This window comes from Mauremys mutica, chromosome 3 (assembly GCF_020497125.1).
Source record: "Mauremys mutica isolate MM-2020 ecotype Southern chromosome 3, ASM2049712v1, whole genome shotgun sequence".
In the NCBI taxonomy this organism is placed as follows: Eukaryota; Metazoa; Chordata; order Testudines; family Geoemydidae; genus Mauremys; species Mauremys mutica.
Genome location: NC_059074.1, coordinates 85,642,728 through 85,656,875, shown reverse-complemented (window position 1 = coordinate 85,656,875; position 14,148 = coordinate 85,642,728). Strand labels below are relative to the sequence as shown.

At 39.4% G+C, this 14,148-nt stretch overlaps 1 protein-coding gene across 1 annotated transcript in view; it reads right to left on the bottom strand.

Annotated features, from left to right (window-relative positions):
* Positions 1–1,387: 1,387 nt before the first annotated feature.
* The window catches only part of SLC16A10 (solute carrier family 16 member 10), a 144,503-nt gene continuing 131,742 nt past the window's right edge, over positions 1,388–14,148 (bottom strand). The window contains exons 4-7 of the mRNA XM_045009353.1: positions 12,425–12,568; positions 7,572–7,800; positions 2,483–2,692; positions 1,388–1,542 (exon numbers count right to left, since the gene is read on the bottom strand). Of these exons, the coding sequence (XP_044865288.1) occupies positions 1,478–1,542; positions 2,483–2,692; positions 7,572–7,800; positions 12,425–12,568 (648 nt within the window). The 3' untranslated portion in view covers positions 1,388–1,477. The remainder of the gene's footprint in view (positions 1,543–2,482; positions 2,693–7,571; positions 7,801–12,424; positions 12,569–14,148) is intronic.

Here is a 14,148-nt window from a genome sequence, read left to right as displayed (position 1 = left end):
GGAGAAGATTGCTATTGTTTATCTTGCCAGAGATTGGATAAGCTTTCAAAAGAAATTGATTCCATGCCTATCTAAGTAGCTTTTCCCATTTTTCAACATTCTTTTTTAAATGTGAACACCAGAATTGGATACAGCATTCCAACAATGAGCAATCTAATGCTATCCACATAACTAATGCCACCTCCCTATTTTTACTCAATATTCCCATTTATACATTCCATGACTATTTTAGCTCTTAATCACCACTTCTCACATTCAGTTCATCACAACTCTCAAGTCCTTTTCAGAGTAATTACTTTCCAAAATGCAGTTATCTCATCCTGTAATAGTGACACATATTCTTTGTTCCTAGATGTATGACCTTGCGTTTGCTTATATTAAAACATGTTTTTTCAAATGAGCCCACTTTGCAGAGTGATTTGGATCACTCTTTAGCATTATTTACCATTACCCCACTTTTGTGTCAATTTTTGAAACTGTCAGCACTGTGATAAATATTAATTTTTCATTTCAAAGTCAACTGAAATGAATACAATGGTTTCCACATAGGTTTCTATGCATTATCAGTGTGTATTGTAATTATAATATGCAATATTGAACAATATTGCCTGGAAGGAAACACAAGAACAAGAATAATGTGATTGCTAATGTAATTTCTGTAATGAAAGAATCGTAGGAATTTGAACTAGCAACATTACTTACAATTAAAGGAGATTTTCAGAAGTACGTGAGAGATTTAGGAGCCCAAGTCCCATTTAGAGTCTTAAATTTCTTAGGCATTCCTGAAAATCTGTCCCAAGGGGTATAAATATCACTTTACCATTTCTCATTTGAATGCCAGATTCTGACAGCCTTGCTCATGTTGAGTAGAAACTGAAATGAATCAATACTACTAAGCAATTGTGAATAAGGGTTACAAAATCTGGCTCTTAATAATTAGGATGCTTATGTAATTACTTTCAACTGAATTTTTTTGTAACATTTTCAACAGGTAGCACTTAATAGCTTGTTTGTTAAGGCACACCTAACACAGGAAAACTAAAATAGATGGCAATGAGTGTGCCTGGGTAATGCATATCTATTTAAGTGTTTCATTGCATTGTCAATGCAAATCCAAACAGAGACAACGTATTTGCAAACGTAATCATGATAAACTGAAAAGCACTCTGTTTCGTTTAGATTTTTTAAAAATAACTTTCAGAAAAATAGGTGTTCCAGAAGTATGGGTTTGACAAACTATATATAATACCTAGGAGTACACAAGTAATAAAAGATATGTTAAGGATAAGTAATCGTGCATGCAAAGAGTTTCTCTACAATTTCTTGAAAAGATGGAGTTGTATCACGTGCAAAATTTTAAAGGCCCATAATAAAGCTGCATATTCACTTAGTGCAAAATCTCTTCCCAATTTGTTTAATGTTGCTTTAATAGCTCTTATGTATAATATATTTCCATTTATTGGTATGAACAATTATCTTATTGCACACTTAAAATGTATCCCTTAAAGATGTCTTTGTTGTTGTTTTTTGAAGAGTCAAATCCTGAAAAAAACCACAGAAATTCAGAATTCAGGCTTTGTCTATCTCATGGTATGGTACCCAAGTATTGCACTTCATAAGACTAAGCTATTCTGACGTTTACCTGAAAAAGAACTACTGTATATTCACTGTAGCACTGGGGACAAAGGATGACGTAATAATGGTTTAACAGCCTTAATTCTGAATTTATATGCTTGTGTGAGTTCATACCCTTCACTTTTTGAGTGTTTAATATATTTATTATCACAAACTTATCCTAAAATGTTCTATATTCAGGCTACTGAGAAATAAACATAAAAGTGGTCCAGAGTAGGCTTAAGCAAATGGAACAGGTTGGAGTATTAAGAGAAAGTAAAACTGAGAATCTGTTAAATAATTTAGCTCCCAAAGCAAGATAATTTCAGCAAGGATTAGAGTTTAGAGGATCAAAAAAAGATGACCATTCATAATACAGAATTTTAAAAAGTGTTAAAATGGCATAAGAAATTAAAACAAAAATGTCAGTCATAAGAGGTACTAGAAATTCCAGGAAAACAACACAAGAATTTGCCTCTACTAAAAGGACTAAAATTATTGACACCATCCTGGAAGAGTCAATGAATCAAACTAAACAGCTTTCACACTTCCAGAAGCATGCTCTGATAGATTAGAACAATAATCTCTTTAAACGCAGAATCACTAGCAGGTGCACACTGATACTATAAAACCTCAAATGCCATAAAAATATGGATTAAAACTAGACTCAGGGACTCCTAAGAAAGCTACTCAGTGGTACAAAAGATTCTTAGCTCTTAGAAGTTTTGTTCTGCAATCTGAGCACACGTTCCATTAAAAATAATATGCTATTTTCAACTCAAAGCCAGAATTCCTATCTAGCGCCTGTAAACATGAATTTAGTCCAGTGGAAAGATAAAGCATCAAATATTAGATTCAGATTCTTTACTGGGCTTTTCTGCTGTGCCTGAGGCTGAAGTGCTTTCATTTTCCAACATTTTCTTAGTTGTTTCTTCATCAACAGCTTTTTCTTTCTCTTTTGGCTTCTTCTTTTCGTGAACCCATGGGATGAAAGATAATATAATTCCTCCAATCATGGGGGGAACTCCAGCCAGGTAAAATGCTACATCATAAGTACCTAGGTAGTCACGCAGTATACCTGGGGAAATAGAGAATTATCACTAATATGTAATGTAGCTGCTGCGGTTTTATTCAAAGCATGCTTATTCATAGATTCAGAGACTTTAAGGCTAGAACTATTTATGATCATCTTGTCCGGCCTCTAGCATAGCAGAGGTATACAGTTTCACCTAATGATTTATTTATCTAGTCCAATAATGGGTGGCTGAACTAGGGCATATATTTTAAAACAAGATCCAGTCTTGATTTAAAGACTCCAAGTGATGAATTTACCCTTGAAAATCTGTTCTAATGGTTAATTACCCTCACTGTTAAAACCCTACATCTTATTTCCATTTTGAACTTTTGATTTAAACTTCTAGCCACTGAATCTTGTTATGTCTTTGTCTGATAAATTAAATAAGATATTGTCTCCCTCTGCAGGTAATAACAGCCTTTGATCAAACTGGCTCTTAAACATTACATTACATATGCTAAAGAGATTGCACTCCTTCATAGTCTCGCTTTCTAAAGTGTGCTTTCCAGACGACAAATCACGCTTGTGGCTCTTGTGAATCCTCTCCAACTAGTCAACATCCTATTAAAGTGTTCACACCAGACCTGGATACATTATTTCAGCAGTGGTATAACCAATGCCACGTAAAGAGTTAATATCCCCCTCCTACTGCCACTCAGTATTTCCATACTGTTCCATCCAAAGATCAGGTCAGCAGAGCACCACATTTGGAGCTCACAATCAGCTGGTTTTCAGCAATGACCCCGTGATCCTTGTCATGGTCAATGCTTTCTAAGGTATACTCCTCCAATTATGTAAATATTGCCTAAATTCTTTGTTCCTAGATGTATTGTTTGCATTTGGCTAGATTAATATTCATTTGATTGCACTCAATTTACCAAGCAATCCAGATCAGTCTGTACCACTGCCTTTGTCATTATTTGGCAGCTCATCTGCAAACTATCAACAGTGATTTTATATTTTCTTCCAGACATAAAAATATTAAACAACCTTTGGCTGAAAATCAATTGCTGTGGGAGCCCACTAGAAATTCTCCAAGTTCTGGTTTAAGTGACTTGCCCATCATCATATAGGATATCTGCGACAGATCACAGGACAAGATTCTAGGTCTCCTGCAGCTCAGTGCCTTAAGTAACAGGATAATTTTTTTCTTCTGGGCTATCTGTTTGCTCCTACGCTAAACCTGGGAACCATGTGCCTTCTGAGCTACAAACCCTTTCCCAAAGATTGTCATGTTCATATTGTGTATCACAGGAAAAACATTGAAGTTTGTTGTCCTCCTTTACTCCCTTAATGGGTCATAATTTAGAAATAGAGATATTAAAATAAGTTGACTTCTCTCTAGGGAGAAAACCTTCACCCTAAAAGTCATAATCTTTACTTTCACAAAGAAACAAATAAATGCTGAAATTATAAAAGTGAATATTAAAAAGTATAACAAACATTTTGTTTATTAGTACATTTTACTGAACAAAAACTAACATTTTAATCTTGAAAAATATGTCCAAGTGTAAAATCATATTTGGCTTCTTTTGGCCTTAGAATGAGGTATCATGCACTACAATTAATGTCATTTCTGTCATAAATGTAAACAAATTATTAACCCAGGCAAAGATTTAAAAAACATATGTAGTAATAGTATCAGAGGGGTAGCCGTGTTAGTCTGGATCTGTAAAAGCAGCAAAGAGTCCTGTGGCACCTTATAGACTAACAGACGTTTTGGAGCATGAGCTTTCGTGGGTGAATACCCACTTCGTCGGATGCATGTAGTGGAAATTTCCAGGGGCAGGTATATATATGCAAGCAAGAAGCAGGCTAGAGAAACGAGGTTAGTTCAATTGCTGGCATATGATGGTGTATATTACATTGGTGGACGTGCAGGTGAATGAACCGGTGATGGTGTGGCTGATCTGGTTAGGTCCTGTGATGGTGTCGCTGGTGTAGATATGTGGGCAGAGTTGGCATCGAGGTTTGTTGCATGGATTGGTTCCTGAGCTAGAGTTACTATGGTGCGGTGTGCAGTTACTGGTGAGAATATGCTTCAGGTTGGCAGGTTGTCTGTGGGTGAGGACTGGCCTGCCACCCAAGGCCTGTGAAAGTGTGGGATCATTGTCCAGGATGGGTTGTAGATCCCTGATGATGCGTTAGAGGGGTTTTAGCTGGGGACTGTATGTGATGGCCAGTGGAGACTGGAGACTGCACCATAGTAACTCTAACTCAGGAACCAATCCATGCAACAAACCTTGATGCCAACTCTGCCCACATATCTACACCAGCGACACCATCACAGGACCTAACCAGATCAGCCACACCATCACCGGTTCATTCACCTGCACGTCCACCAATGTAATATATGCCATCATATGCCAGCAATGCCCCTCTGCTTTTTATGTACATCGGCCAAACTGGACAGTCTCTACGGAAAAGGATAAATGGACACAAATCAGATATTAGGAATGGCAATATACAAAAACCTGTAGGAGAACACTTCAACCTCCCTGGCCACAAAATAGCAGATCTTAAGGTGGCCATCCTGCAGCAAAAAAACTTCAGGACCAGACTCCAAAGAGAAACTGCTGAGCTTCAGTTCATTTGCAAATTTGACACCGTCAGCTCAGGATTAAACAAAGACTGTGAATGGCTTGCCAACTACAAAACCAGTTTCTCCTCCCTTGGTTTTCACACCTCAGCTGCTAGAAGAGGGCCTCATCCTCCTTGACTGAACTAACCTCGTTATCTCTAGCCTGCTTCTTGCTTGCATATATATACCTGCCCCTGGAAATTTCCACTACATGCATCTGACGAAGTGGGTATTCACCCACGAAAGCTCATGCTCCAAAACTTCTGTTAGTCTATAAGGTGCCACAGGACACTTTGCTGCTTATGTAGTAATAGAATGATGTTAGTGGGCCACATAAGGCCTGGTCTACACGGGGGGTGGGAGGGCGGTGAGCTAAGTCAGTCTAAGTCACGCAACTTCAGCTACAAAAATAGCGTAGCTGAAGATGACGGACTTAGAGCTACTTACTGCAGTGAAGACACCCCGGTAGGTTGACTACTGATGCTCCCCTGTCGACTCCGCTTAAGCTTCTCACTCCGGTGGAGTACCGGAGTCGACGGGAGAGAGCTCAGCGTTGATTTATCGTGTCTTCACTAGACGCGATAAATCGAGCCCCGCTGGATCGATCGCTCCAGAGGTAAGTGTAGACATGCCCTAAATATCAATGATAGTTTGATTAAAGTAATTTGAGCACAATTTTAATTTAGTCTAGTTTAAATATTTATTATTATCCTACAACAGTTCTCAATTAAATTACATCCTACTAGTCATCCCTTTTAATTATTATTATATATTTATTTTATGGTAGCATACAAAGGCCCCAATCAGATTGAGTGCAAGCAAAATGCATGAATGCTAAAGACTGTATAAAAAGAAGCAATATAACATTTTATTTTTCTGGGGAACTTGTGTTCCTTTTAAACCTATACAACCTAAACAACATTACCCTTTTTATACCACACACAAACTTTAAAACCCCATCTGCAAGGATGTGTGTTATGCCAACCATTCTACTACCCAGGAACTGGACTCTTTGGGTATGTCTACACTGCAGTAAAACACCTGCAGCTGGCCCATGTCAGTTGACATGGGCCAGTTGTGAGTATTTTATTGCAGTGTAGACATATCCTTTGGAGCCAATACTTTTGTTTTTAAGAAGCAATTAAGTGAACTGCAGCCTCTCTCCTCACATACGCATGTGGAAATTTCGGAAAACAGTGAACATTGCCTATAGTCTCTAAAAGTAGGTCTACATTGCACCCTCTTTTCAGCGGTGTGTACAGTACACACATAACATGCCCCTCTAGCACAGGTATAAACAGCAGTGTGAGGCACAGCTTAGGTGGGTACAATAAGGCCACGCCTGAACTTATTGACTATGTATCCTACTCACCCAAGCAGTGCCTCCTCCTGTCTACAATGATATTTTTTAGCAGGGTAGTTACCCACTACCTGCCCATTGCCGGAGCCAGGGGCGGCTTCAGGCCCCAGCACGCTTGGGGCGGCATGCCGCGGGGGGTGCTCTGCCAGTCGCCGGGAGGGCAGCAGGCGGCTCCGGTGGACCCTCCGCAGGCACGTCTGCGGGAGGTCCACCAGAGCCGCGGGACCGGCGACCGGCAGAGTGCTCCCAGCGGTGTGCCGCCGTGCTTGGGGCGGTGAAATGGCTAGAGCCGCCCCTGGCTGGAGCCTTTCCCCATCACAATGAAAGACTCCAGCAGAAGGGAAAGATTCTGGCAGCGGGAGGCAGCAGGGAAAGATTCTGCCAGTTCCCTACTGCAAAACCTTTCCCCACGGCTTCCCCCCGACAAAGCCTTTCACTGACACATATAGCTACACATCACAATGTGGATGGAGCCTGTCTTTCACTGCAGCAGGTAGTTATACATACCTACATGCTGCTGCCAATGGTGTGCAGTGTAGTAGCAGTCTAAATTGGTTGCACATATGATCGGAGGATTACAGGTTACGGCTTGTATACTCAGAAATGGGGAAAATATCGGATCATGAAATCCAATCTGAAAGCCTGTGTTTCCTTTTGGGAGGGCAAACTGTTATACCTATGTGTTTGAAGATACCAAGGACAAAAGAATTCAAGGACAAAAGTAAAGTAGGAAACTAAAGGTAAATCAATAATCCAGGGAAAGAAGATACTCTACTGTACATTTCAGAGCAAACAAAGTGGCACACAACTAACCTTCAGCATTTGTCTCATCTTAAAAGCTTGTATCTCATCTTGAATTCAGAAAATGAATATTTGAAAAATCAAATTTAATGTAAATAGATCTATGTTAGATACAGACTACAGACTGTCCCAACATTTACCTGCAATGGGTGGACCAACTATCATAGGTACTGACATGAGTCCTAACAGGAATCCTATGGCCTGGGAGACATCCTGTGCACCAACTAGCTCAAAGGCAATAGGAGCCATGATACAAATGAAGCAGCCATCAAACAGACCCATGAAGAGGCAGACAGCAATGAGACTTCCCAAGGAATTGCACAGTGGAATCATCATGGACATCAGGCCAATTAAGAAGAATGATATCACCTAGACAATGTCAAAAAGGTAAAAAAAAAATCACATCAAATCAATGAGAGTTCTAAAATAGGGAGTAAATGCTGGCTTCATAACTATGAGCAATTAAATTGGCTGCCTATATTTATTGTATAATCCCCACCCCCCAAAAAAATAAATCACAAAACAGTTCCTTGCTTCCTGCCAAAGTTTCTTCTACTTACTCCACAGTAATGATGGATAACTCAGTTTCCATGTACACCAACATTTTTTAAAAAAAAACTGCAGCTGCTGGGAACTATCCAGCTCCTCCTCCCTATCCTGGCAGTGTCTTCTATTTGCAAGCTGGGGAGCTGGGCTCTGCCAGGTCCAGCAGCCCTAGCAGCAGCTAACAGCTCTGCAACCATTTGTGTGGGAGGGAAAGGAAATTTTGCACAGAACATTAATTCCTGTGCAAATTCTGCATTGCGCAGTGGTGCATAATTCCACCAGGAGTATAAACCTCTTTCAGGCATTGTAACATGATGTAGCATATTCAGGGAATCACAGTGTTGCAAATTATCTGCAGAGATCAGTACTTTTCATAGGAATGCCAGAACAGAGGAAAGTTTTTCAGGGGGGAGGATTTCCCAATCCTGTTATGTCCCAGGCAGTGTTTACACTAGGGAAATTTACAAAAGAATTCCCACTTGTTCTAAGGCCATTTCTGCAGAACTCTTGGGAGCCAAAGTGTAGACAAGACATTGCTGGCCAGATTATTTTTTGCCACTGCTTCAATTAGACTGTTGTTTTTCAGCAGGTTTAACTAAAACAGTGGCAAAAATAGGTCTGGCTATCAAAGACAAATTCTAGTACTAGATCACCACTCTAGGAGATAGAATCATGGCCGAGTGTAAGCAGAGGACTGCTGATGTAGTCCAATATTGCTCTTCTAAAAGCAGTCCAATTTTGCTCCTATAAAAGCAAAATCTCTGTGGTTACATAAAAACATTGTCAATAAGCCTCTAGTTGTGTTCCAAAGCAACTTCTATTGGATGAGGGAAAAACAGTGACCATTTTAGACAAAGTGATGGTGACCATTTTAGACAAAGTTAAGATTAACCAATCATTCAAGTATAGACAAAGATGAATCCATCTTATCTGTGACATTTTATAGTTAAACAGTAAAAGGCTGAGAAACACAAAATATGATAAGAATCCCTTGATCACAATCACGGTTAATTGGAAAAGTCATAATGTGGAAATGCATTTTACATAGAGCCAAGGGCAAATAACTAGCCCATGGAGGAAAGATAGATTCAGAAAGCTTTATATCTCTTCTTTTTGTCTCCCACTACCCAGAATAGACCTCAAGTTCCATGTGTTCCCCCACCCCCACCCCCAAATAAAACAAAATAAAAAACAAAACCTTAAACACACACTGGTTGATCTTACAGTTAGGGTTATACTCAAGTTCATTTTGCTTGCTGTAGTTAAAGCAGAAGCGAAAATAAAACACTAACCCTGATAGGCTAAAAGATTCAGGTGGCATTGTCATGTAACCAAACTACTTGTTTAGGAAGCAAACTTCTACAAAACAAAGCGACTTCCTAAAGAAGGATAAAGAAAATGTAGCAGATAGCTAAAAATTTGCAAAGGAGAATCCTTGTAAATCATTTCACTACAAGATGGTAGAATCTTAGTGGAAAGTAGATATCTAGTTGCATTAGTCAACCATTTAATTCATAACTAGAGTTGCTGAAGATGTTAGATACTGGCACATTGAACACATTGTGGATAATACTGTTGTAAAATACTGCCTGTCTTTTTGTAGCCAAAGAAATCTCAATTACCATGATTATCCACATCTACTCTCTCAATTAAGAGATACAAATGTGAAGGATGAAGGAATGCTGAATTTACTGGTGGACTGTTTCAAAAACTAGCATACCACTTTGGAGAGATGGTGAATACTCACTTCACCTCTTAAAAGTGCTGCTTTGAGGCAGAAGAGACAGATGCAGGAGACTGCCTTAATAAGACAGAGAGAGCACAGGTGCCCTCTCTTTAAATTAGTTGAAACAGAAGATCCGTAGTTATTTAATTAGTAAAATCTATGTCCTGGAAGAGAATGTCAGAGTTTTACCCTAGCCATCTACAGAAAAGGAAATCTTGGAGCAACAACTGATGCTTCAAAGTAAATGATGCGGCTACAGAACTTAATGAGTATTATTGCAAGTTTGACAACTATCAGATGAAGAGATAAGATTGTGGTGCCTTTTAAACTACGTGCAACTTCTCTTTTCTGCCTATTTGCAATTGGTCATAGCAATAATAAAATCTACTAAGTGTTACAGTAGATTATAAATCAGTCCAAATGTATGTTCAGTGTTCTTTCATCCTCCTCATTTGAATCTCTTAAATGTGAGTAAACGTACATAGCCATGGTAATGAAGATTTGTCCATCTACAAAAAGGCAGTCTTCCACAGCAGCACTGTCCATTGAATGCAGTGCAATTAAAATCCATTAAATGTCTCTCTTGTTATTTCTGAATAAGTTTCTCTTCCCATTCTTTTTTGAAGTAGTTAATACTACCTAAAAACCCTTCAGAACTAGACCTGTGCAAAATATTTGCATTAAACCTCAAACCTACTCATATTTTCCAAGGCTTTCACAAAATATGTTCATGAATACGAAACAAAATTGTTTGCACAGCTGGGAAACCTGTGAGCCTCCACTCTCTCCCCAAATTTAGGTGTCTTTGTAGGCTTGAGGGGCAGAAATGCACTTCCTTGTCCTTTCTGCATGGGCCAAGTGGCTCCTTTTGCCACTTCCTGGGGGGTTTGGGGGATGACAAACAGCCACTTCCTCCATCAGGGTCTTTAAGGTACATATCTAACACTCACAAGGTCTTATTAGCATGGGAACAGGACATTAAGGAATAGGGAAAACATAACTTGCTGCCAAATGACACTAGTTGACTCTTTAGTGCAGTATCACTAGGAAACCCTTCTCTAGCATCCATACCCTAGGTATTATAGGGTGTATTTTCTAGCATGTAGTTGTTAGGGAACCCCAAGACAGTTCTCTAGCTACTATGCTAAATAGATTACAGTATGTCTCTGAACTTCAGCTCAACAGAACCAGCTGGCAACAGAAGAGTTTTCTCGCTATTAAAAGCAGAGGTCCTTAGCACATCCTGTTCCCTCAGAAACCTTCATCAAAGGGCTCACAAAGACATCCGTTCCCATAATTTCTGCCCCCTGAGCACGCTACTGGGAAGAAAGCGGCCACTTAAAACCTCCAAACAGCATGGGATCTATGGCCACCTGCCTCTAGGAGGAAAGAGTGAGGTAGATTACGAGCCCCTTCTCCTTCAAAAACAAAGGTAAAAAGGAGTTCTAAGCTTTAGAGACTCATGCACTTAGTCCTGGAGGACCCTGGTATTGGTAACTGCATATACATTCTGCCTAAAGGTTTGAATTTAAAAAACTTAAAAGGAATTTTGTTCACATTCCAGTTCCTGCAGACCAAATTGTAGGGTGTAGTTCATAAACTCCCTTGCAAACCAAACTCTCAAGGGTCTGAATGGTTTAATCTATATAAAAGGATTCCAGGAATATCATTCTGAAGTCTGGAATGTTATTCTGAGGCATAAAATGTCAGCACAGAGTGTGAAGTGATGGAGAAACACCTACAAGCATGGCTGGGAGATCTTCTTGTTTAGAATATTTCCAGGTTCAATCATCATTGGGATTTGTGGTCTGTTACCATCCAATGTTTAAGTTCTCGGCCATTTTTGTCTTTAAAAAAAAATCATTCATGTCTTTATGAATTACACCTGTCCAACAGTATGAGCTTTCAGCTACTACTAAGAATACACTGTGCTAAAAAACCTGAGTCTTGCATGTTTTCCCAAGATTGAGTATCATTCGTCAAGATACATTTACATTACATGTGTATGTGACATTAAAAGCTGTTTTAAATAAAAAGGAATCACATAACATTTTCTAGGTAATTTTCTATTGTGTATCTAGACAAATGCATTTTCCTGTAAGTATAGTGCCCTCTTCTAGTTGGCAGGGCAGACAAGCTGCCTGCTTTGAAATGCTCTCTAACTCAGAGGAAAAGTAATGCATACAGCAGGAAGATATCATACCAAAAACAGTGACATTTGCCTCAAAAAAGTAAGGTTGCATGCAATCACACAAGTTATTATGAGAGGCACACGACTTCACGTGTCGCCACTAGAGTTGTACTCAAAAATATGCTGGTGAAACTAGTGAACAATATTGGTTTCAGGAAGGCAAAAATCAGTCATTTTGCTTCCCATTTTTCCAAATGAAATTGAAAGTCAGTTTTGGAATGCACAAAAGTTGCTATTACACAGAAAAAGAAGCAGTTTTTCTCTGAAATTTCTCATGAAAATTGCATTTCTCAATAGGGAAAGTCTGTAATTTTCCTGAGCAAAAATTTACATTTGTTAGTAGCAGCAAACGTGCACCTCATTTGTGACTTTCATTGCACACATACTGTACATTTTAAATGAAAATGAATGGTTTTGCATAGCTCTAATCACCAGCTCAGATCTTATTGCCAAAAATATTTACTAGCAAAATAATAAAAAGTACACAAAGCTGACAGTTAGTCTACTGAATCATCATGCAGAAGCTGTACCTGTAAATAAACTTTTTTTGCACCAGGAATATAATCTGCAACTCTGCCGAAGATCAATCGGCCAACTCCTGAAGTGATACCAAGACACAGCAGAAGCACCTCTTCTTGTACATTTTCACCAAGCCTCTCTTTTACATGTTTCATCTGTTTAACAAAATAAAAATAAAAAGAAGGGATGGGCAGAGAAAATGATGTAGAAATAAAATTATAAGAATAAGAAATCTTTGAAAAACAATGTATAACTCTCCCCCCCCCCAATACATACATACTGCTTTCAACCATGTTTTAATTCTCAAAAAGTTCACCAATTCTGTTTCGGAGGGATAAAATATTTTTTAACTGTTTGATCAATGCCACATGAGATATTGACAATAGAAATTATTTAAAAGAGTGCTGGTCAGTTCTATTATATTCGCAGTTATTAAATTACGAGGCTTGCATGACCCAACAAAGCAAAAGGTGAACTTGGGGATCTAGGACCCCATACTCGAACGAATGTGTTGCTTCCCTGGTCAGTATTGCTCACACTGTCAGGTCTGAATGTAAAGCACAGTTGGTGAGTATCACCACAATACTCTTTTCTCCAAGACAGGAGCTGTCCTTGCCAATTGGCTGAGAGCAAAGTGGAGATTATAGACATAAGAGACCCCCTGCTGTATTAGCAGTATTGCTAATTCCAACTCTTTCAAAAGTCATGAGTCAGTGTGACACTGGCAGACCAGGTGCCAGCTCATGCCAGCCCCAGGCAAATTCACTTGTGTATTAGTATATAGATCGAAGTGATTGTTAAAGGTATAAGAGTGTATTTGGTGTTTAAACTTCATGAAAACTAGTGGGATGTTACTTGCATTGTTTTCAGTTATCTGTATCCCCGTTATAACACAGTAGCAAATATTTACATTGTATACACCCCTGTAACTAAATAACCCATCAAACAAGAAAGAAGCCTTGTGGAATGCAAATAAAGAACTTTAACAGAAAAGTGCTAATTTCGAAGCAAGTGGTCATCATATGTGATGACCAGAGGTCAAAGACTCAAAATTCATTCCTCACTCCATCATCAAAGGAAAAGCCCATGCAGGTAGTGACTGTCAGCTTGTTTTCAGTGAGAAGCTCTAAGTATGGATTCAAGGAAAGATCCTGCATCTCTGTACTGATTGGACTCTTACAGGGAAGTGTACCTGATACAAAGCGGAGATCCCCAGAGGTAATCTGGGTACCTTGAAAAGACTTTTGAGAAACTGGTAGTTTACTACATAACTTCCAGCATTTGGAATTACAAACTGTGACTCACTTGTGCATATATTTTACCTTCTTTAACCTCTCAATAACTCTCATTTCCTTTTCTTAGCTAATAAACCTTTACTTAGTTTACTATAGAACTGGCTACCAGCGTTTTCTTTGGTGTAAGAGCTAGTGCAGGGGTTCTCAAACTTCATTGCACAGTGACCCCCTTCAGACAACAAAAATTACTACATGACACCAGGATGGAGGACCGAAGCCTGAGCCTGCCTGAGCCCTGCTGCCTTCAGTGGTGGAGCCAAAGCCAAAGCCCCACCACCCTAGGTGTGTGTGGGGGGGCAAACTCCAAGTCCCACCACCCTGGGCAGGAGGGTGCAAAGCCAAAGGACTTCAGCTCCAGGCAAGGGGCCTGTACCCTGAGCCCCGCTGCCCAGGGCTGAAACCCTTTGGTTTCGACCCCAGGTAGTGGGGCTCAGGCTTCG